Source organism: Lissotriton vulgaris, chromosome 10 (genome assembly GCF_964263255.1).
Source record: "Lissotriton vulgaris chromosome 10, aLisVul1.2, whole genome shotgun sequence".
Lineage (NCBI taxonomy): Eukaryota > Metazoa > Chordata > Amphibia > Caudata > Salamandridae > Lissotriton > Lissotriton vulgaris.
In genome coordinates, this window is record NC_141698.1 from 45,107,892 (window position 1) to 45,132,776 (window position 24,885).

Genomic DNA, 24,885 nt, shown 5'->3' on the forward strand with positions numbered 1-24,885 from the left:
TTTTTTTTCCCGAATCGGAATCGACCCCATTGTAAGCCTCAAAAAGGGTTATATTGTGAGAAGAAATACAGCAAAAGCAGTTTTTACTCAATATTTCTTGGCAAAAAAGCTTTTTCAGTGGGTTATTTTTTCCACAGAAAACGTTTGGTTGAAAATCATTTCTCCAAAAATTCACTTTGCAATGAATTACAGGCGAAGCTGTACACATATGTACATAGTTAACATAATGTTGCCACTATCCCGTATGGTAACGTTTTTAAGAGAAATGTAAATTTTGATTCTCCAAAGAGTTGCAAACTCTTCATTGCACAGCTGGTTTCTGACAATCACATCTGCCTGTGATGTGAAGATGATTGATTGAAAGGTGCCAATTATCTGTTCTTGCTAACCAGTCATTAGGGGAGTTGGAAGGGGACATTAGACAGAGGCTGAATGATAACTGATTAACACTGGTAACTAATAATAATCATCCTCTCTTTGCTCCGATAAGCCCAGGGAGTGAAATGGGATATAAAGGTGCACATTAAGCAGAAAGAGGATTTGCTGTTGGGTCGTTGCAAGCAGACATAATTCTTTCCCTCATAGCCATGCCTGCATTCCTCTCCTACAACTCGGTAAGTTCTATTTTAGTGTCTTAAAATATTTTCTCTTTAAAATATGCTTTTATAGATTAAATGAAACATAGATTGACGTACCAAATCAGTGTAATACCCCCAATTCAAAGTTGGGCATGCACACAGAAGTCTGCCACTCAGAAATGGAGGCGCTACCACTGACCCACCCACCCACATGTGCACACTTACCCAGTAATATTAATATCAGATGCTTTGATGCAGCGTGAATGTATGGGACATGCACCCACCCCTGCATTTTTTGCCCATATAATCGTAATTGTTACCATTGCATGCACAATGTAATAAAATAAGACACAAATGATGTATTGGGACCCAGATGCTTTCCATGCACTGTCATTAAATACAATGCGTTATAGAGGCAGTCCAAAAGGGCAGGTTGTGCTCTACAGCAATTTCAAGCCACCATACACAGAATTAATCTGCTGCAATTGTGTTGGCTTTTCGGGACCATATCAGCACCACTGCATTTGTTCAGTAGGAAGAGAGAAGCACTGCAGAAAATTGTTCATGTCCCAGGATAAATCTCACCCATTTGATAAAGATACCAAATTACATTTATCGCCCTTGAAAACTCATGTGCAGCTCGACGCACAATCCATGTGCATCTGCTACTAGTTACAGTGATGCTCCTCAAAGGTGGTGAACATCCTTTACAACGCAACTTTTACCACGCAGAGCCTTTACGACGCAACTATTACAATGCATGCCATTACAACGCATTGCGCTGCGGGCGCTCTAGGGTAGGGAATAGATTTAATTTACTATCCAACACGTTCCCTACTATCCACGGGGACTGGAGTTGGATTAGTAAATTAAACTATTCACTATCCAGCACCCCTCAACACTATGCATTGTAAAAGCATGCGTTGTAATACTTGCGATGTAAAGGCATGCGTCGTAAAAGCATGCGTTGTAATGTCATACATCCCTCTTCTACACCCATCAGATTTCCCGTGTGCAGAGATCTAGATAGTGCCACTTACTAGTAACTGGGGCATATAAGAAAGTTCAACATCTAAAAAAAATGTTGATGACTAACTTGATACCAAGACAGCTGATTAGTTTATGGGCACTTTAAAAGAGCTCAACTCCAGCCTGTATTAATGCGACCTTGAGTCACCTTGTGCTGAGTATAACTGTTCCCTGGATGCCTTTCCTCATCTTACACACTTTCACCCTCTCTATGAAATAGCTAGTTTTGCCTAAATCACACACAGATTTAGAAGGTTAGGTCTAAGGCCGTTGTACACCAAATAACATAATTACACAGAGAAAGTCAAGGATCTACTTCTTTACCTGCATATTTAACAATATTCAAAGCTTTAGGTTGTATGGTTGTAACCGGGGGGGGGGGGTGAAGTGGTGGGGGCAGCAGGGTGGTGTTTAGCAAAACATCTTTATACTTGGTCTAATATTAGAAAACACTCATGGGCGCGGCAAAGATGAATCCATGTATAATGACCGTGGGGCTATTTACAAGACTGTGGTGCCGCTGGTGCGTCACTTTTATTTTAGGAAAATGGGACCTACCGGCTGCGCAAGAGGCTTGTAAATAAGCCCCACAGATTTGGAGTGCTTCTATGTGCTCTATTTAAGATTCAGGTTTGTTGGCAGTTTGACTACATAGCTGTAGGAATGTTGTAACATGGATATTCCACTGCGTTTTATGGATAAATGCCAAGGGGCAGATTTACAAAAACTGGCGCATCCCCAGGGATGCGCCAGTTTTTGTGCGCCATAGCTCCGCCACCCATGGTGCGCCGCATTTACAATGCGGCGCACCATGGGGCAAAAACGGCACAGATGCGTGACGCATCTGTGCCGTAAAGGCGGCGCATTGCTGGAGTTGCGATGCAGCTCCAGCAATACTCTGGGGGGACATATCTGTCCAATGCTGCGTCAAGCCTTATGCCTGCTTCAAGCAAGCACAGGGTTTTGACGCAGCATTGGCCTAAAAGTGCCTGCATGAAATCTTGTAGATTTCACGCAGGCACTTTTGCGAGGCGCACCTGCCCCGGAATGCCCACCCTGCGCCGGAACACCCACATGTGGCGCAGGGCTTTACAACGTGACGCATCTGCCTAGATGCGTGACATTGTAAATGGGTCGCAGGGATGCACCATGTTTACGCTGCTGTTGCGTGACGCAACGGCGGCTTAAGCGTGGCGCAAGTCCGACATAAATCTGCCCCCAATTGTGTATATTATGAGACTTTTCGAACCCAGGTGGTGCGCTGATGACTTAAGTCAAGACCAAGGCAGTGCCTCTCCTGATTGGATGCACCTCACTGTGGTGCCTTAAGGACAAGACCTGCAAGTGTTTGCTCACCACAATCTGCACATCAATGCCGCCCAATAGAATGTCCCCTTTTTGGAGGCTGACGTCAGTAACAAACACCCAGGAGGAGGACCTAGCACACTGGACATAGTAACAAGTAACTTCTCAACTCCGAGACTCTCTTCCTTCGTTTTACATGCCAAAATGTGTACTGTATAGTCCACTGTTGTTACGTTGTTGCAAACCAAAATATTGAATTTTGAGTTTTTCAAACTGGTCAAAAACTCTCGGCATAGCAAGGATCACTGCATCATATATTTTACAGTTTGATTGAAATCAATATATATTTGCCATAATTGTTGAACCATTCCAATGTTCTCATCATCTCCTTGTTGTTGCATTATGTTCTCATTTCCAGGATTGGGCTTTTATTCACAATAACTTAGTGATTATGAACAGTATATAGTGACGATACACACACGCAGGGATATAGACATAGATATAGACACATAGATATCTACTGTAAGATAATACTAGTGTTGAATACTCACAAGTCTGCCTCGACATTCCAGCGTATATTGCAGCTGTGATAACTGTGTTGTGAGGTGCCCGCTACACACCCCTGGCACCCTTTCTTGAGCTAGGCCTAGAGCATGCAGCCATGCACTCCTGGAGAGTAGAAAGTTCATGAGGACCATTCTCAATCACAGATAAAGCGCCTAGAGTCCTCATTAGTGGGGATCACCAGCTCTGATTTTCGTAGGAGATTGGTTGTCCATGTGATTCCACCTCCTGGAAAAACGTCCAGACAAGGCAACTTTTGCTTCGTTGTATGAAAGGAAGGCAACAGAAATACATCATATTTGATAAGATATGGCGAACGTCTGTTCTCTCTTTCTACTGGCGCACTTGTGGCTTCATAGGGCCAATGCAGGCACCCTTGAGCCATGACACAAGAGGGCCTGTGTTCTGGTCATGACCGTATTTGTGCACAAAGGAATACCTTCCTGTACACAAACTATTCTTATAGGCTTATTCCTTTGCATGCAGCACACATGCAAAGAGGAAATAGATAGTTCTCTGCATTAGGCCAGCCTGATGTAGGTGCTCCATTTTGGTTCACAGACTGTGGTGAAATATATGGGTGGATGCACAAGAAGGGCCATGGTCCACCTGTGTCACACCTCCCTGACACACAGTAATGCAATTGAGCCTTGTGATACTTTTCTTTACAAAACCATGCAAAGCCCCGCAAACCGGGCTTTGTGTGGCTTTGTAAATCCCGAAAGAAATTTTTGCGTCATGGCTGCAAACAAATCTGGGTCTGTATACAAAATTAAAGTAGCATCACAAATTATTGGTTAAAGCTGGACCTACAACAGTTGCCTGCCTTATTTTAATAGTTAGCTAAGGTTTATTTTTCATCATGTCCATCCTAGCTTGCCATTCTTTATTATTGTCTTATTTTCCTGCTTATGGTAGGTTAATGCTTCTTAAATCAGAATTGTTTAAAACAACAACTAGACCAGGTTAAAGAATTCCTAACTCACACATGGAATTTTTTTTCTAGCCCTGTTTCAACTCCTGGCTGAGGAAAAATGACTTTGTTTTCCAAGAAGCTTCAAGGTTTGCTACTTTCCTAACAAGCATGAATGTATTGGTACACGTTTTGGCCAACGTGCCTGCTGTTGCATCCAAGGACAAGTCAGCCTTCTGCGGGCTCTCCACATCAAACATCGAGGGATACTCCAGGGATGGAGATGTTGTGTTGGGGATTCTGGCTTCTGTTCACCTTGAGACAGTTTTTCCTTCAACCAACTTTTTCTTTACAGAGCCCCCTGCTCCCAGACGCTGTGAAAAGTAAGTAGATATCTCTCAACTGAGACCTAATGGCGTGACTTGCCTTGCACTTCAGAGACAGTTTGCTTTCTCCAACGAAATTCTGACTTTTGTGTGAAATTGGGTGAAATGAATGCAAGGTTTCATCGAAGTCATTTCCTGCTCTAGGGAGATGCGTCATGTTGTAAAGCCCTGCGCCACATGAAACCTGCGTCAGGTTTCATGTGGGCGTTCCAGGGCAGGGGGGGGGGGGGGTTCCAGCACAGAAACGCCTCGCAAAAGTGGCTGTGTGAAATCTACAAGATTTCACTCAGTCACTTTTCCGACCCCGCTGCATCAAAAACTTGTGTATGCTTGAAGCAGGGGTAAGGCTTGACGCACCATGTTGGATATAGGCAGGGTTGGAACAGTGCTGGAGTTGTGTCGCCCCCGTGACGCAACTCCAGCACTGCGCCAACCGTACGCCGGCAGATGTGACATGCATCTGTTTATCCTTGCTTCATGATGCGTCGCATTGTAAATGGGGCGCATCTGTGGTGGCGCAAGGGTAAACTTGCATGATACATCTTTCCTGGCGCATCCCTCCTGATTTGCAGGGATGCACCAGGAAACATAAAACTGCCCCGATGTGTCTCGCAGACAGTCTCCTCCTGCAAGACACATTCTGCTCAAACCAGTGTCCTGCGAGAAACTATTTGCGCAAAACAGACTCCCACTACAAATAGTAGGCGAAAATCAGAAGTTTTACACATTTTTCAAGTGCAATAAAAATTGTGCACACCCTTAGGACGTGTGCATATTTTAATGGAACTAATTCACATTGTTCGTTTTGCGAAATTAGTTAAAAATAGTAAGCTAGTTGTATGTTGAAATGAGATCCATTTCATCTTTTAAACAATAAAAAAAGACATCATGTCATTTGCTAATTGTTTCAATTGTAAAATTACAGGGTCACCTTTCAACAATATTCATTGTGCCAAGTGTATCAGTACTAAAGCCCATTACCTCCACTTGTTGGATGGAGGTGTTGATTTCAGTCCTTGGTGAGGGACTGCCTGTTTGCACAAATATGAAAACGTGTTTGCATGTAGAGCTTGACACCACACGTCTGATGTTTCTAAATGCTGCCAATTGCAGGCTTACCATCAGCCAATGTACCCAATGCACTCTGGCCTACATTTATGAAAAGTGACGTCTCGCTGTTACAGATACATCAGTATTTCTGACGTATCTTTAGGTGCAAAAATGAGGCATTGCTGGAGTGTGTCACAAAAGTGACACAACTCCAGCAATGGGTTATTACTGATGGGCAAGGCACATGTCCAATGTGCCTGCATCAGTCTTACACCTGCCATGAGGCAGGTGTAAAATATTGATGCATTTGCGTCCTAGAAGAGGCGTAGGGAAATCTTATAGATTTCACTGCATCACTCCTATGACCCTTTCTTGCGTCGGAACGCCCCCCTCGCATACATTATACCTGGCACTGTTATAATGTGGTGCAGGGGTTTACAAAGTGACGCATCTGTCTAGATGCGTCACTTTGTAAATATGGTGCAACAAGGTGCATTTTCTACGCCGCTGGTGCGTCACAAAAAGTGATGCACCGGCGGCGCAAAAGTGACACAAGGGCTCATAAATAAGCCACTCAATGTATTCGACTGACATTAGGGAATGAACGGCAGAGTTACGTTGCCAAGGACTCATTTGAACGTCTGAATCTGGAGACCACAGCAGATGTCAAAAGTGAGTGATTAACTCAAAAAGCCTTGAAGGAATGGAAATCAATTGTGCAGCTAAAGTATCCAATGTCTTAAACTGAGCTATCCATATTTTATCCCAGCTGTGACAAGTATCTCTCCACATTTAAATCTCTGCAGTGCTATTAAAGATTCTCCTCTCCTTTCTCAGCTGTAAAGTCAGCCCAAAACAGAATCTGACAGAAGCACCCATGTGAAAAATTCCTCCTTGAGGTGCACGCTTAGGGAATGTTTGTCTTAGTAAATGAGTGCTCCCTCCTGGTATGTCTTGTGCAGTCCAGTAACTCCTTCTCTATAATAGTGCTCTGTCTGAATGTGCTATAATCCTGACATCCCATCCTAACACAACTAAGGGCACATTATCCAATAACCGGAGAGGACATGTCAACAGATATCAAATTGATTACATTTATATAAATATGGTCCTTAATATATATTTTAAGAATGTATAAATAGCTCATATGTATGTTGTGGATGCATGAGAAGGTATGAGAGATTGTATGGTTGAAATAATTCTAATATGCAATGTTGTGAGGTATTTTAGATGACATATGACCTATTTCTACATTCTTCATTTTCTTAACAATAAATTTCATCAATTTCATATCTGTTCATATGTCCCTCTAGTTCTTGTACCATGTGCCCTTAGTTGTGTTATGATGTATTAGATTTGGTGTAAATGAAGAGTTGCCTATGATTTCTTTAAACCTGATCAGATTATCCCTACCTTATGAACTATATTTGTTAGCAAGGGACCACCTTGATATTTGCATTACTGTACTCCCTAGCATCCACACTCTCCCTGTTTCACATGTATACCTCACTGTGAAGACAGCCCTTTGCCGTTAGAGAAGTAGATCCTCCAACAAAGGAGCAAAGGCTCTGCCTGTATCACCATCAGTGTGTCCCTTGAGGGAGCAGGGTGGTGTGGAGTGCAAAAAAAACGATGGATTTAGGCCCAGATCTTTGTACTGGGGTGAATGTAAGACATTGTTCTGCATTCTATCCATCAACTGTGTTTTTTGCAATTTTCACCCCGAGTGGGCTGGGTATGCTCAGACGTGTGTCCCAGGCTCTCCACATCACTGGAGTCAAGCTATCCAGGTTGAAGAAGGCTGATAGCCAGAAACTGGTCCTTGGGTGCTTGTCTCCGGTCTAGGAAAGACATGGCTTGGTAGTTCGGGCTGGACTGTTCCCATGAGGCACAGGGTCAAGGCTGATTTGCATATAGCCATTGTCTGACCTAGGGTGGTGTGGAGTGCAAAAAAACGATGGATTTAGGCCCAGATCTTTGTACTGGGGTGAATGTAAGACATTGTTCTGCATTCTGTTCATCAACTGTGTTTTTTGCAGAAATCACACTACCTTCTCCAGGTATTGTGCTTTTTTCCGCTTATACTTCAAGGGTGGATTCACATAGGATTGACTAGTATGGAATCATGTGACCAGAACACTTATTAGGGCCTGGCTGCAGACAGCTTTAGATGACGGGGAAGACTCTGATGTCTCTACTATGCAAAAAACACAACACAAATGATACAACGCATTACCTACAGATAGAGCTTTAAGGCATTCCTCTTCAGCCTTTGCCTGCTGCACGGCATTTCGCAGACAGATACATTCTTTGTTACTGTTGCAGTTTGAAGAATATCATTTTTTTATGGCTTGCAAATATGTCCTCCTTCTTCGATGCTCTACCAAAGGCAAACCCATCTATGCCCATCTGCTCCTAGACCGTGCCCATCACCAGGAACCATGGCACACCCCCTCCCATTGCTACCCCGCTGTGACCTTAAATGCCCTCAACCATGGGTGCCACTCAAGGCACTGCTGCCTCACTGCAACTTACAGCTAGAGCGGTTGACCTCGAAGCTTGGGAACTCTGTTCGAGTCTCTGCAACGATAATCAGCATGCTGTGATTCTGGGCAAATCACTTAATCTCCCCATGCCTAACAAAAATGAATGTGTCCATCTGTACTGAAATTGGTTCTCATGTAAAGTGCTCTGATACTTGATATCTTTGGGTCTAGTTTGCGCTATATAAAACTCTTTAATAAAAAATATACAACACAGGGGGAGCATTCTCATGTGCTACTGCACATTTTCATACTATTACTCACACCCTGCACTCACTGTACCCACACCAACAGCATCCAACACCCCTCTCACACACACACAGTCCTGCAACCACTCCCACAACACTCCGCACTCACATGCATGCTCCTTAACACCTGTTCATTCAACAAGCAAACCACAGAGATCTGGGACCTTCTGCAGAAACACACCCTGGACTGGCTTTTCCTCATGGAAAACTGACATCACCATAGCCGTACCCCCTGGTTACAAGATCACTAGCCATGGCAGATTTCACAAGTTCGGAGGCGGAATAGCCATCATCCACAATAACTTCATCAGCTGCACCACCACTATGGACACACCCCCCTTCAACATGAAACACCGTTCGTTCAAGCTCCACATCACTGCCAACTTTACCCTAAGTGGCACTCTCATCTACAGACCACAAGAACCACGCACTAACTTCAGCAACACCATCACGGACCTCATGATACCACTCACTTTACGCTAGCAATTACAGCCTACTTGGACACCACAAATGGTGAATGAGACATGTCAATTCAGAGAGGGACATATTCAAATATACCCTGGGACACTACTAACAAATGCTATGCACCACCAAATGTGCTACTCTGGTGAACTACACCAATCTTAGTACCAGCAGAAGTGAGGGAATCTTCACCAATGTACAACATTTCACCTCACCAGAAGCCATTTCCAACTTGATCACCCACTTGCAGGAACTCTGTAATAATCTCTCTCAATCCTACAGCAACAAAATCACTGCCATTTACGGGAACTTCAACCAGCAACTGGACCCAGTAGTCATTGCCAAATGTCTCCTGATATAATCCAAACAACCAATGCTAACCACATGGCCAGTCATCACCTCATTAGAAACCTCCACCACCATGAAGTCCATCTACTCAGGGGCCTATTTGACCACTGCTGCCACCACGCCTACTCCAGAGAAGTAGAAGCTTATCTTGAAACCACACCAGTACCTTGTATTTATCTTGTGATCTCTGCTGGCTGCTACATATTTGAGTCACAGAGTGAGCAGCTCCTTTTTTCAGTGATTCTCTGTCTTGATTGTTGGAATTTGAAACTCTTTTTCACCATAGTAAACTACAGACTTGAGCTGAGTGTAGGGCATCCGAATTTTAAACACAAAATACATTACAGGTTACCAAAATACAGAAACCATACTTGCTAGAAGGATTTGTCCAGATTGTTTTTGGAAACTAAATGTATAACATTTAAAAAACAGTTATCATGACAATGAGTCTTATTTTTGGATTGATGAGTAGCCCCCTATCCCACCAGGGTAGCTGATGTCAAAATGACCGCCTGTCATATTTTTAGATCTATGCCTCCCTGTGCCATGGCACCTCCTCTGAAAGCTTTATAGTTTTGCTGAGTTGCTGTCTGGATGTTTTTGGAAGTTCATCAATCAATGAACTTATCATGTTTTATAAAGCATGGCAAATCACCCATGAGGGTCTAAAGGCACTGGTGTTTCTGGCTGATTCGTGGTGTTTGTTCAATTAACAGCCAGGTCTTGAGTCCTTTCCTGAATTCCCAGAGCATTGAGGTGGTCCTGATGTGCAGGGGAAAGTCGTTCCAAGCTCTGGCCAGTAGGTGTGAGAAGGAGCATCCTCCGTTGTTGTTTTGGTGAATCCAGGGGGCATTAGCAAGAAAGAGGGCTGCGGATCGTAAGTGTCTGGTCGGTTTGTGGGAGATCATGCATTTGTTGATATGTGCTGGAACTTCATTGTGCACGGCTTAGTATGTGTGGGTCAGCATCTTGAAATGCCATCTCTTCCGGATCGAGAGCCAGGGCAGCTTCTTGAGGTGCAGTGTGATGTGGGTCCATCTGGGAAGGTTGAGGATGAGTCATGCCACTGGGTTTTGTATTGTCTGTAGTCTCTTCAGGAGGCATGCAGTGATTTCTATGTAGAGTGCATTCCAGTAGTCCAGCCTACTGGTGACAAGGGCATGTGTGACAGTCCTTCAGGTGTTGATTGGGAGCCACCCGAAGATCTTGTGGAGCATGCGTGGGGTGTGGAAACAAGCAGATGAGACTGCACTTACCTGTTTCTTCATTGAAATCTTGCTGTCCAAGATGATGTTCGTGCTTAAACATCTATAATTGTTCCTCCACTGAAGGTATCCATGCCTATTTTGTGTCCGCTTTTCCATCATAATGGGGATTCTAAAGATATCGAGGATTTGTAAATTCCCTGGGAGGGACTGAGAAAATATCTAACACATACATAAATTGAGTTTGTTTTGGCAAAAATGTGGTCTGCAGGGAAAAGTATTGCTAAATCTGTCCTCTTTTCACAATTTTTATTTAAGGGATTGTAGGTAAATACCTACCTATGTTCCCACTCTCTTCATACATATATTGACCACTTGTCCAACGAACTCTAAAACTGTCACCAAAGGTACCTCAGTGTGACATTTGCTGTATTTCATTTAGAATATGCACATTACTGCATATCTGTTCTAGTACTGCTGTTTAATCAGGTGTCTTTTATCTACTTGTTTTCAGGAATTCATCACCATTGTGTGTGTGTTCTAATCTAGGGGAGATTTGAGGAGAGGGGTTTAAGGGAAAGGAGTTGGCCTAACGGCTAGGGCGGTTAACCTCCAATCTGGGTAACCGGGTTCGAGTCTCGGCAATGACGCTGAACATCCTGTGATTCTGGGCAAATCCCTTAGGGGCAGATTTATGATAACTGGCGCATCCCCAGGGATGCGCCAGTTATTTTGCGCCGCTGCTCCGCCACCCATGGTGCGCCGCATTTATAATGCAGCGCACCATGGGGCAAAAACGGCACAGATGCGTAACGCGTCTGTGCCGTAAAAGTGACGCATTGCTGGAGTTGCGTCGCAAGCGCGACACAGCTCCAGCAAGGCTCGGGGTTGCCCCATCTTTACAATGCTGCGTCAAGACCTACGCCCGCTTCAAGCAGGCGCAGGGTTTTGACGCAGAATTGGCCTGAAAGTGACTGAGTGAAATCTTATAGATTTCACCCAGCCACTTTTGCGAGGCGCACCTGCCCCGGAACGCCCACCTTGCGCCGGAACGCCCACAAGTGGCGCAGGGCTTTACAACGTGACGCATCTGCCTAGATGCGTCACGTTGTAAATGGGTCGTAGGGATGCGCCACGTTTACGCCGCAGTTGCGTGACGCGAACGTGGCGCATTCCCAACATAAATCTGCCCCACAATCTCCCCGTGCCTAAAAATAAAATGAATGTGTTCTCATGTAATGCAACTGGTGGTATGTAAAGCGCTCTGATACCCGATTCGGGTCAAGTTAGTGCTATATAAAACTCAGTAAAATGAAAAAAACATAATAATAATCTATATATTCACCTCTGTTCAGAGAAACAGTATAGCTTGCGTGTTTTGTTAAATGGATTTCACTCTGAGATAGAATGAACAGTTGTCCATGGCCTAAGCTATTTAACGTTCTCTTCCTGGCTACTTGCTAATATCATATAAGTGCATTCTTCTGATTTGAGTACCTTTTGCTTTTATTTTCAGGTTTGACACAGAGTTCTACCGGAATGTCCTCGCTATGATCTTTGCTGTTGATGAAATCAATAGAAGTTCCAGTCTTCTACCTAACACAACCTTGGGGTTTGGTATTTATGACTCGTGTTTCTTTGAGATGGGATCTATTAAGGGGACTTTGCAGCAGCTCTCAGGAGGCACGCAGACAATCCCAAACTACAGATGCAGTTTAAGCCCCCGGCTGGCTGGTTTTATCGGTGATAGTCCATCAACAGGAGCTCTCCCAATGGCCAGAATACTTGGGATTAGCAGAATCCCTCAGGCAAGTGATAACTTTATCATGCACTAAGTAATCTTTGCACTTGCTAAATATTGTACAGCATATACATGGTTTGGCAAAGTCTATAAATAGGTAAAAATTATTATAATCAATACCTAAATTCACATCAGTGACATTAAATTTTTAAAGGACATGGGGAGAAATGATTCAATGTGTCTCGGGTCTCATTCACAAGGACCTTTAACCATTCTTCATTTTACACTAAAATAAATATTGAGTTTAGCCAGCACATTTAAATGGAATGAACAGTGTGTGTGTGTTTTGGGAGGGATATTTTGTCTTTGACAAAGTTAAGAGAAAATGCATCACAGTTACCCTAAAATATTCAGTTTGGAACCCAATACTAAAGAATGTGTTCAATGATTAGAAAACTGGCCAATTCTTTCCAGGGGAACAATAGATTAGGTTCTAGGTATGTCATGTATGCATACATGCCAACCCTTCCAATTCAGGCAGGAGACTAGCCATTTCAAAGCTAGTCTCCCGCCTCCCGATTCCCGTATGTAAAAAACTCAGTTGCAGCCAGCATGGCTCGCGTGTGGTGGGTGCGGGGGAAGGTTGCAGGGTGGGGGGGGGGGGGGGGTCCCACAAGGATGCGCAAAACAAAAAAGTTAAAAAAAATGTCACTTACCTTCCCACTGGGTCCCGGGTCTCTGCCCCATGCAGCCTTCAAGAATCTGGAAGCTCAGTTAGGCCCCACTGACCAATCATAATGTTGCATTCCAACGTTGTGATTGGTAGGCTCCCCTGACCAAGCACAATGCTGCAATGCAGCGTTGTGATTGGTTTTGAGCGTCCTGGTTTGATGCTCAACCAGGGAATGGGGGCCTGGGCATGTCCTCCATGCAGGCTGTAATGCAGCCTGCAGGGAGAACGGGGAAATTGCTCATGAGAGGGCTGACCCCTCCGCCCTTGCCCTTCTCTGAGTGCAAAGCTCCCAACTTCCTGCAAAGCAGCGCAAACACAAAATATAATAACTAAAAGTTATTATCATTTTATGTTTCCTCTTCTCACACTGCTTGAAAGCAGTCGGGTGATGGTCCTCCATCATAGCAGAGGAGCCTCCACTGAAAAAAATCCATTCTTTGGCAGGTTTCTGGAGACAGGGACTGGTATTGTGTGACTCAGAGAATGCACTGCCAGTAACCTGCTCCGGTAGGCCGGTTCACAACATTTTAGTCACACTCTCTGCCTGCCACAGCACTTTCTCTGTGCCACTGATAGGTAAGGGAAAACACCTATATTTGCATTTAGTCCAAGCACATGACAATAGATCCGATTCAGGCCTCAATGGAAGTCAATGGGAGAAATACATTCTCCCAATAATTTTTAAAAAATCTCCCACTTTCCCTTTCTAAAATGTTGGCATGTATGTTTATGAGAACTGCCCTGAGGTCTACCCATAGCACATATATACAAGACATATGTGGTACTTCAGAGGTTGACAGCAGACACAATTTATAGTCTTCAATCTCCTGGCCTCAGTGTACTCTAATTTCTCCCAAACCACTGGAAAAAAGGTGATGTCAATAGGTGGAGAAGAAGACGGAAATCTGAGACAGTGAAAATAATGAGAAATACACAGCAAACCAGAGCTACCTGAATCTGAGCTGCTGAGCTGCAAACCTGAAGGGAGGGGATGGTCAAGGGTTTCTACCAGCAATGCAGATGCACACTTCTTGCATAGGAAATTAGGAGAAAAGTGTCTCATTGTGGTATGATCATAAGTATCACCTTTTAAACAAATCAGAGGTTACTTTGTAATGTGGAAGTTCAAGCTGGATGGAACCCATGAGGAACAGGGCCATGACTGTTTTGCATATGGCTGGGGCCAAACTGGAGTGGCGTAGTGAGCAAAAGAACAATGGATTAAACTCAGATCCTTGTGACTGGGGGTGAATGTTTGCATTGTTCAGCATTCCATCTACCAATTGTTCCTTTTGCTTTTGTCGACCTTTGTAGGAAGGGTATTCCCAGATGGGCGTCTCGTGCTCACTGCGCCACTGGATTTAAACTTGCCTGGTTGATGAGGGGTGTTACCCTGAAACCGGTCCCAGGATGCTTGTATCCGGTCCAGGGATGACCAGGGAAGACCTAGCTTGGTAATTTGGACTGGACTCTTTCCATGGGGAGCATGGTCAAGACAGATTTGTATATGGCTGGGTCCAAACTGAAATGGCGAGCCAAAAAAAAAAACAATGAATGGTACCAGATCTCTAGCTAGGTGTGATTGTTTGACATTGATCAGCATCCCGTCCATACATTGCTCTTTTTCCATTTATCACCCGAGTAAGACTGGCATCCCCAGATGTGGGTCCCATGCTCACAATGATTCAGACTATCTTGGCTGTTGAAGGGTTAAAACACCCAAAAAAAACGGTCGTAGGATGATTGTTTCTGGTCCAGGGAGCACCTGGTCTGATAGTTCTGGCTGGAGTGTTCAGAGGTTACTGTGTCACTGTTAAATTCCTAAGCAGTATCCTATTCTAAGAAACATTCAAGCAACTTATTGTGCTATTGCTATTTGGAGGTGTCCAAAATTATATGTAACATCTAACAATGAATCTTCACACAAGCAAGTAAACTAGGCCTAGCAAGCAAGTAAACTAGGCCTAGCAACAAAACTACAGCGGAAGAACTTTGAGAAGTGTTGCAGTTTAAGAATACTTGGAAGTCCATTCACAATATGTGCAATTTGTCTTTGCTCTTTGGAGTCTGTGTGGGAGAGAAAATGCACAGGGTGACAAAATGGGAGGGCAGAGCAGGAGTGAATGAGCAGCATCAGAACAGCATCCATCTTAATTATGACAAGTTTGTGGAAAAGTGGCACAAGTAAATTATATCAATAAACACATTATTGAAAATCATATTAGAACATTGGAATGTTGGGAGCTCCATTGAAAACAATGGAGTGCTCTGGGCTTATAATGGCTGGTATAAGCCTGGAGCCCCAACATTCCAATGTTTCTTTGTTCACAGCTCTGGCTGTGAAAAAAGGCTTCAGGGAGCCTGAGGGGACTCCAATCCCCTCACGCTTCCAAAAGGCTTTGTTTTTGTTTTTTAGAACATTATTTCCTCTAGTGACAGAATGTTCTAATAGCCTTATAGCCCTTCGTAGATGGGCTATACCGCTATTAAAGTCCCTCTCCTTTGTTAAAGGCCCTCGCCTTCGGCTCGGGGCCTTTAACGCTGGAGAGGGCCTTTAATAGCCGGTATAGCCCTCTACGGCGGGCTATAAGGCTCTAATAAACTTGTTTCAACTGCAATATTATTAATTCAGCATTTGCATATTGGATTTCTCATAAAAATCATTTTTAACACCATTCTTGGTTCACAAAAATATAAACCTAGATAAATGCTAATACACAGTGGATCAACCAAATGTACTGCATTGTGTAGCGCAAGGAGGGAAATGAAGAACGGAAACATATCTACTAAAATTGCCCTACTGCTACTACTGCCACTCCCTGCTCTGCTGCACAAACATGCTAAATGCCTGGGATTTGAACCAGAAGCATACGTTTGCAGTATGAATTCCAGTACCTAGAAACCTCAAGAGAATCCCACACACTAAAGCAGTGCTGTGCCCTGCAGCTCACATGTAATGCGTTGAGTTTATTTTGTTATAAACATATTTTCACTTGTAGGTACCTGCTTCATAAAGTGTTCTAGTAGGGAGACTTTTAAGGCATGTATGTAATTGGGTGTGTCTGTACATGTTTGTTTGTTTGTGTGTACTTGTATAAGTTGTTTGATTATCCTGTCTCAATGATTATACAGCCATGTGTCCGCATGTGTGTATATTTGCAGTCGCTTGCAGTGTGTGTGTGTGGGGGGTGAGGGCGGGTTGTGTGTGTGTGCATTCATGTTCAGGTGTGGGCGTTTGAGCATTTATATCTGTCCTATGTCTTTCCACATGTTAGAATGTGTGCAGGAATTGTTGCCTGTTATGTGGGAAGAGTGCATAACTTTATGCTGTGCCATGCACAGTGGTGCCCAATGGCTATAAAACAGAACTCTTTCTAAAGACAGTGGTCCCTAGACATGTGAGCAAACTATAAATATAGACCCAATCAGTGCTATATTTTTACCGCTATCCAGCGGACAGGAGTATTTTAATACGCAATTAGTTAACTAAACAAAAAATGTAACAAAGAGCAATTTAAAGTGGGACACAAGTCTGCATCCAATCTCACATAACATGAAACAAAACAGAAAGGCTCAGGCAGAGTAAATTGTTTGTATGATACATTTTTTAGCATGACAAACCAATTATAGTGGAGACACCATTACACATAATTAGTCTTCAATAGCGAAGTGTGTATGGTGAACAACAAGTCGACGGCGTTTCGATCCATACAGAAGATATAGGATCATCATCAGAATATTATCAATCTTAAGCCAATATTTATTTGCCTGTAATAACTAGTTCCAAGTCAAAATGACTTGGAGGAGTTTTGTCCCAGGCAGAGACCGATTAGGTTGTAACCATTTGTGGTGAGAAAGTTGCCACTTGAGTAGAAAATCCACTTGGGCAGCAGCTGCACCAACTCAAAGAGCAGCGCGCTCTGGAGTGCAGCACGGTGCCGGCACTAAAAATCAATGTGAGCAGCAAGATGTGCCAATTTCCACCCGTTCGCAGAACTCCACAGAATCTTGCTAAGTTTTTATGATAAACTCTGCAAGTTCTGCCCATTATTAGTTTTGTTATCATCTGTTGCCACATCATACCCATTGAAATAACCTTCAGATATCTCTTAAGTGATTATTTGCACTGGCTTCTATTTCTTTCGATCTCAAAATTAGTGGTGAAAATTAGGGCTGCTTTGGATGAACTTCAGACAGTGGCAGTCACCATAGGTAAGAGCGGTGGGTGGTGGGGCAGGGTGGGGATCAGGGAACTCGACATACGACAGGATAAGTTAACTTAAAATAGAAATAAAATACAAACCATGCACTCTCAGCATCACTGACTCGGTATATGCATGTTTACTTACATGTTAGTTTCGAACAGAAAATATATTTTTGTTTATATCCTACAGTCATACATACCACAGCTTTGCAGGCACAAGCAGCACTTACACACATGATGCTAGTCACCTGATGTGTAAGAGGCATGCAATCTAAGGCCAAGTGGGTTAGTCACTGGTTTACTGGTGGCACAAGTGTGGCTGCTTGGCATATATTTGTGTTCTGGTGACACATATGCTGCAAAGAGAGATGATTAGACAAGTTGACATGAGGAGAAGAGTGAGATAGACATTGCAAATATGAAACAGGACATAGAGAGATGGGTAGCATAACAGTAACAGTCGGTGAATGCAGCCCAAATGTTTGTGTGAAATACTAGGTGAAAACATGCAACAATCCCATATTCCGCCAGTTGTGTCCTCTGGTATAGGTAATTCTGAGGGGGGAACAACAAAATCTGCCAGATTATGTCATGATTTTGTCATGGAGCCCTAAGCATTTGAATTTAATGTGTATGTTCTCCTCCACAGATTAGCTATGCTGCAACACTGCCCATCCTAAGTGACAAAAGGCAATTCCCATCATTCCTGCGGACAGTGACAAGTTCTTCCTTGCAGCCTGATGCTTTAGTAAGACTACTTGTCCACTTTGGATGGACATGGATTGGGATTCTGGCCTCCAACAATGATCTTAGTCTCCAAGGCAGTCAGATGCTCAAGGAAGTGGCTGCTACGAATGGGATCTGCGTTGAATTCTTCGAAACTCTTCCCACACAACCCAGCATTGTCTCCTTAGCCCGTATTGCTGATACTGTTAAAATATCTACGGCCAAGGTGATTGTGTGCTACTCTTTTTCAATCCACATTACTCCACTCCTTAACCTTCTGTCTGGAGAAGGAGAATTTGGAAAAATTTGGATTGGGGTTACCAGTTGGATTCCATCAATAGTCTTCTCCCGGAGGGACTTGTGGCAAACATTGAATGGCACACTGGGGTTCGCGGTCTACAGTGGAGACATCCCAGGGCTCAAAGAATTCCTCTACAGCATCCACCCTTTAAAGGACCCTAAGGACATGTTAATAAAGGGATTCTGGGAGCAAGCCTTCAATTGCAAATGGGTGAATGTAATCAATGGAACCCATGCTGGGAATGTGACAGAGGATAGCAAACCCTGCACCGGATCAGAAAAGCTGGAGTTTCTTGATGCTGCGATTTACGATGTGAATGACTTCAGGTTTCCTTATTCTGCATACAGGGCCATCTATGCTCTGGCTCTTGCCCTGCATGATCTGATCAACTGCAGAGACCAGGAAGGCCCCTTCGCCAATGGCTCATGTGCAGATCCTAAGGCTTTACGACCATGGCAGGTAAGGACACAGTCATATTGAATTCATCTTTCCAAACTATCTTAGAAAAACATCCCATTTGTATTACATTTATAAGATAAGCTCCCTTATTTAAACAATTAACAATTCCATGGAGTCCCTGAATGAAGCACCAAGTGGTCTCTGTCTTTCACAATTTAGTGCCCCCTCCTCCTGCATTTCAAGCCAGCCTCAAACAGACTATGAAACATATAGCATGTTCTTTTCAATGTCTTCCATTTTTATTTTAAATCACAATATATGTTTTATATGCAGATGTTGCACTACGTCAAGAATGTTCATCTGAGCAGCTCAGAAGGCAGTAAGCTGTTTTTTAATTCGTATGGAGACTCCCAGCAATTCTATGATTTATTATATTGGCACGTGTCATCCAATGAGAGCAGCAGTTTTGTGAAAGTGGGAACCTACGATGCCAGTGCTACTCCACATCCTAAACTGGTCATTAACTCTTGCGCCATCTTATGGGGAGGAAATGACAGTCTGGTGAGAATGATATCGATTACCTTTAATTACAAATTAATAGTATTAATATGGCCCAGGATCACTATTCCTAATTATTCGTTGCACTTTTGAGTTGGTAAAACTGAATTGCTTGGAAGAGAATCCTTGAAAAAGTGGTCTGATAGGTAATGAAAATATATGCAAATCAAGGGGCATTTTCAGTTTTCTGCGTTAATCTAATTTGTGTGCTACCACGTTGGCAAATGTGTCTTCAATGAGACATGGATAACTTTTTCCCCCGTTTCCATTTCATTGGAATGAACTTAATTTAAATATATCTAAGATTGTTACACCACCTACTCTTCTCTCCATGTATGTCGTCTACTCCCCTTTCTAGAATTGATGAGGGTTTTATAAGAATGTGCTCAGTACATTTTTATTTGGTGAAAAGACAAATTAAGCAATTTAAGAGTACAAAATGTAATTCCCCTTTATACATCTATCTAGTCTGTTTACTTTCCTTTGATTAAGTAAGAAGATTATGGCCCAGATTTGCTGAAAAACTTTCCTCAGGGTTGCGCCTTTTTTACAGCACAGCCTGATGCAAAATCCATTTTGACATTTACTAATCCACACAGTCGATTTGGGCGGTTTTTGTGTTACTTTGCATCAGGCAGAAGTTATATGGGCTATTATGGGTGTATATGTGCTTTTCTGTACATCAACCCTTAAATTTTGACGCAAATATAGTTTCAAAGAAACTTGCAATGCTGGGTTTGCATCTAAATGGTGCTCCTACCTGACAGGGGCATAACAAGGAGAAATTTCTTATTTTCTCCTGATTAATTCCTCATGCATTGAATTCAACACATATTTTGCACACATCCAGCATGCCTCTAATTTTGATTAGATGTGCAGGACATCTAACCTGGGCTTCTATTGGAATTCTATAACGCATACTAGCAAGCCCATTATCGCCGTTTTAGCCGCAGTTTCCTGCTGCTAAAACAGCGATAATTTTAACGAGGTTCTTGCTAATATGCCCCTGAATCTGTTAACAATATTAACTGATTCTCCGAGTTAGACCAGTATTGTATTTTTATTATTGTTTTGATTTCCATTTGAAGCAAACGACTAGTACAAGGTATTTTTGTAAATTGCAGCAATTATATGGGTTCAATGGACTACGGTGTACTGCACTCGCTGCACCAATGGTACTACATCCCTGCGCCTGTGGGAAACGTATCCAGATGTCCGGCTTGTGGAGCACATGATCACTACATGTACTGTGTGCACTATGTCCTGACTGGCTATGTGTTCCTAACTTCATGTGGCATTTGATTTTATGGTGTGTTGGGAACGTACTTACCACTCCAGCCATGTGTTTTTTATTGGGGTCATTCTCCCTGGTGGTATCGATCTAGAGTTTCCTTTTTGCTAGTTTGTCTGCTGGCTACGCCCTCTTCACCTGGGACCTGTCAATCCGTGGCCTTGGGTCTGGGTCTCAGAGCCTGCCTAACTCCGTATTTCTGAGTTGGGTTGACATGGAGTTCATAACGTGCGAATTTGTCAATAAAGATGAAATTTAATTTCTTTAAACAAATGTATTGTTATTCACATTGACATCAACTTTCTCAAGATTAACTCAATCATAAATGGTGTATGCCATTTCACATTTTGTAATTGCTGGATATTTATATTTGGCATGGTGGAAAACCAGCCTGCCTTTTTTGCAGTCATTGCAATAGGCATTTTGGAACCCAAAAAGATGGCCACCATTTGTGGGTTGTGCCTATGCACCAGTTGTAGAATATGCCATTACTGGGAAGGTATCGCTGCTGATTCTTAACTGCTGTCAGGCCCCCTGTGTCACGTCCACCTGTGGCATTACACTCTGGTCCAGGGGTTAGTTGGTAAATTCATTGATTTAATTAATTAAGCAGAATAGTGGACATTTATAGTAAGATGCTGCAACTTTCACCGCACCTACACAATCCACTAGTGTCAGTCTTTCTCTGGGCTATGGGTGAACAGGATATCCAAGTCTGAAATGTGAAGGCACCATATAGCATCACTAGAGGTTGTACAGTGTCCGATGATTAAAAAGGCCCGTCCGTCATCCATCTCAGGGCAAGTAGCTTGCCAAGCTTTTCAAAGTTCTCTATTTCGATCCATAGGGGTCTTCCCTCTAATGCCCCTTTCAAAGAAAAAAAATCAGCATGAACTCTCAAGCACAGTAGCCTGGTACCGTCCAGTACCAGTTAAATAGGACAATACCATGCTCAATGGCACCAAGTTCAACCTAAAAAAAACCTTACACTCCAGATGTTTTTCCCCACTCAGATTGTTCCTGGTTGGATGTTGTGAAATGTGTGCAGGTCAATAGCCACTGGATCAGTAACAAACTGGCACACAGCTTGCAGTGCTGAATAGGGTGCAAACCCCTGTTTTGCAGAGTTGAAATTAGAGCCCAACTCAGAATAAAGACACTAAACTAATGGGAAAATCATACAACTGTACGTAAATATGAATTGTGAGCATGGTAAAGTGAATTTTTGAAAACCTGAAGATTTTGTTGGCTTGAGGCATTAATATGTGCATTTTTGTCTAAATTGATTCAGTATGTGTTAGTGCAATGATTCAGAGATGTAGTATCCTTTGTCATCGTTACAGGTTCCTGTGTCAGTCTGCAGTCAAAGTTGTGGTCCAGGATACAGGAAGTCTGCCATCACAGGACGTCCCAAGTGCTGCTTCTCCTGCATGGCATGTCCTGATGGGAGTATTGCCACACAAAAAGGTGGGTTGAGTCACTTTCTTCAGTGAAGATTGAGAAATCAGAATTTGGCATTTCAGGTAGAACCTCTGCGGTTTTCCAAGCTAAATAATTAAATCTGAAATTCATCTTACAGTCAAGATGTTCCATCAAACACATAAAGTGATCACTAAGTCTGAGATTGTGCAATAGTATCAATAGTATCAGATGCTAATGTATGCCCTCAGAGGATATTCTGGGGTATAAGATAGGGGAGGCAGAATAATCTGGATATTTTGGTGGATAATATGCAGGACAAATTCAACAACAAGGCCAAAGGAAAATGCATGAATGTTTATTCTGTACAAACACCATCCATGTTTTCTGAACTTAGCCCCGCAAAAAATCTATAAAAAATGTTGCAATTATTACATGAAACATAAGTAAATTCTAAAAATGTCTCATCATCTTTTTTTCCTCAGATTCACTTGACTGCCTGAAGTGCCCAACTGACCACTGGTCAAGCAGTGGAAAAGACAGATGTATACCAAAGATTATTGAATTCTTATCCTTAGAGGAACCTCTGGGCTTCATCTTGGCTTCAGTTTCCATCTTCTTCTTTTTCAATGCCACTTGCATCTTGCTGATTTTTATAAAGTATCGGCACACCCCAGTGGTGCGGGCAAACAATGTCCAGCTCAGTTATATTCTTCTTGTTGCCCTGATGCTCTGCTTCCTCTGTTCCCTGATTTTCATTGGTCGACCAGGGAGAGTGTCCTGTATGCTTCGTCAGGTTATCTTCGGCATATCATTCTCACTTGCAGTTTCCTGTGTGATGGCTAAAACAGTCATGGTGGTCATGGCCTTTAGTGCCACTAAGCCCAATAGCACTCTAAGAAGATGGATTGGCTCCACAACTTCTTACTCCATTGTTTTGTCCTGCTCTTTCATAGAGTTAAGCTTTGCAGTAATCTGGCTGGGAACTTCATGCCCGTTCCCAGAACTTAACACTAGTGCCGGCAATTGGAAAATTGAAGCTCAATGCAATGAGGGTTCATTTCTGATGTTCTGCTTCATGTTGGCCTTTTTAGGTCTCTTGGCATGTGTAAGCTTTGTGATTGCTTTCCTGGCCCGAAATCTACCCGACAGCTTCAATGAAGCCAAGTTCATCACCTTCAGCATGCTGGTGTTTTTGAGTGTCTGGCTCTCTTTTATACCAGCTTATCTCAGCACAAAAGGAAAATACCTGGTTGCTGTGGAAGTGTTTGCCATACTGTCCTCTGGTGCTGGTCTTCTGTACTGTATCTTTGCACCCAAGATTTACATTATATTTCTGAGGCCAGAGATGAACACAAGAGAATCTTTAGTGACAAAATCTATGGTGTCAACAACTTCAATAAAATGATTGCTTGAATGAAGTGGAGGTATAATTAGTAAAGAGCCTCTATTCAACAAAAATATCTATTCCATTCAATGAATTAAGTTGTTGTGTTGCTTATTCACCTAGCCATTATTTATCTCAGGATGCTTGGGGTATTTTTAACCCCTTAAGCACTGCCAACGGCCAACGGCCGACGGCAACACTACCTCCCCAGTGCTGTGAACGACCGTTTGCCGACGGGCCAGCGCTCGTTATTCAAACGTTCAGCACTGGGTGCTGAACGTTCGACGCAGCTAAGGTGTTAAGTCACAAAAAGCAAATGCCGTTATCCAACTTTAAGAAGCATGGTCCATACATACAAAGATGTTTTGCAGTGGAAAACTATGCAATTCCCAAAATCACAGGCTTTGGAACTGCAAAATAGATTTTTTTAATCCACATAATTCCTTCCATTAGTTACAAAATGTTCTCAATCATAAAAAGATTTTACGATCCTTTCTGATTTGCGAACAGGAGGGACATGAAAGTGGCGTTCCCCTCCTATTTGCAATTTGGGAAGGAATGTATCAATAGTTTGTGACTGCAACTACGGTCTCAATCCATTGATGACTTATTAACCCCCAAGTTAGGGTGATAATTGATTCACAATGATTCATGTCAGCGGCCTTAGGGGGAGTAGGCAGTGGTCCAGAATTGCACCCCCTGCTCCACACAATGTCCTCCTAAATGGTAAACATCTTTTTAAAAGCAGCACATTCCTTTAAAAGATACAGGCTGCTTAAAAAATATATATGGTTTTTAAGCAATTGAAGAGACAGAAGTGAGCTTTCCCTGGGAGGCCTCCATCCAATAAATGTTAGCCAGTCACAGGGGGTATCAACTTACAACCTACTTTATTAATATTCATTAGGCAGGTCATTTTGTGACCCCCTTCAAATGTAATTGCAATGCTACTATAAATTAGATGAATCACAATTTGTATTCCCATTCCCAAACTAACCGGTGTACTAGTTCCACATTCATTGCTTGCTAAGGGGAATGAAATATCTGGGCCACAGTCCTTTAATGAATGTTTATGAAAATCAACTAAAATGGAACCATTTTCACTGCCCTTTCTAGTTCATTCTTTTGCCCTGGATTTGCCCTAAATATTTCAGACATAACAGACTCCATAAACTGAAATATTTCAGAAGTGACATGATCAGGGTTATGCTAATAGGTTTGCTCATTTTAAGATATGTGTTTGCGTAAGGAAAGAAATGTTAGGGAAGCAATATTTAATTATTAATCATATATCAAAGAGTGGTTGAAACCTAACAATTTGCAAATGTTATCATACTTGAAAACACAAGAAAAAGTGGAGAATGTTAATTCCAGAAAATATTATCATAGTATTAAGAAGCCATTCAAAGAAAATGGAAATCAGCAAAGATCTATAAAATAAAGTAGTAGATTGTTGTGACTTCTGAAATGGCATGGATGAATATAATATATTTTC

General features: G+C 42.7%; 1 protein-coding gene across 1 annotated transcript; it reads left to right on the forward strand.

Annotated features, from left to right (window-relative positions):
* The first annotated feature begins 587 nt into the window (after positions 1–587).
* On the forward strand, positions 588–23,411 carry LOC147684534 (extracellular calcium-sensing receptor-like). Its single transcript, XM_086939694.1, has 7 exons — positions 588–614; positions 4,483–4,772; positions 12,148–12,439; positions 17,959–18,795; positions 19,069–19,296; positions 21,928–22,051; positions 22,489–23,411. The coding sequence occupies exons 1-7, from the start codon at positions 588–590 to the stop codon at positions 23,409–23,411; spliced, it is 2,721 nt and encodes a 906-aa protein (XP_086795820.1).
* Positions 23,412–24,885: the final 1,474 nt, after the last annotated feature.

Excerpts from the sequence above, each read along its gene's own strand:
- LOC147684534 (XM_086939694.1), top strand. The coding sequence starts at position 588 with ATGCCTGCATTCCTCTCCTACAACTCG. Across the intron at positions 12,440-17,958 it reads GGATTAGCAGAATCCCTCAG|ATTAGCTATGCTGCAACACT; the intron begins GCAAGTGATAAC and ends TCTCCTCCACAG. Across the intron at positions 22,052-22,488 it reads GAGTATTGCCACACAAAAAG|ATTCACTTGACTGCCTGAAG; the intron begins GTGGGTTGAGTC and ends TTTTTTCCTCAG.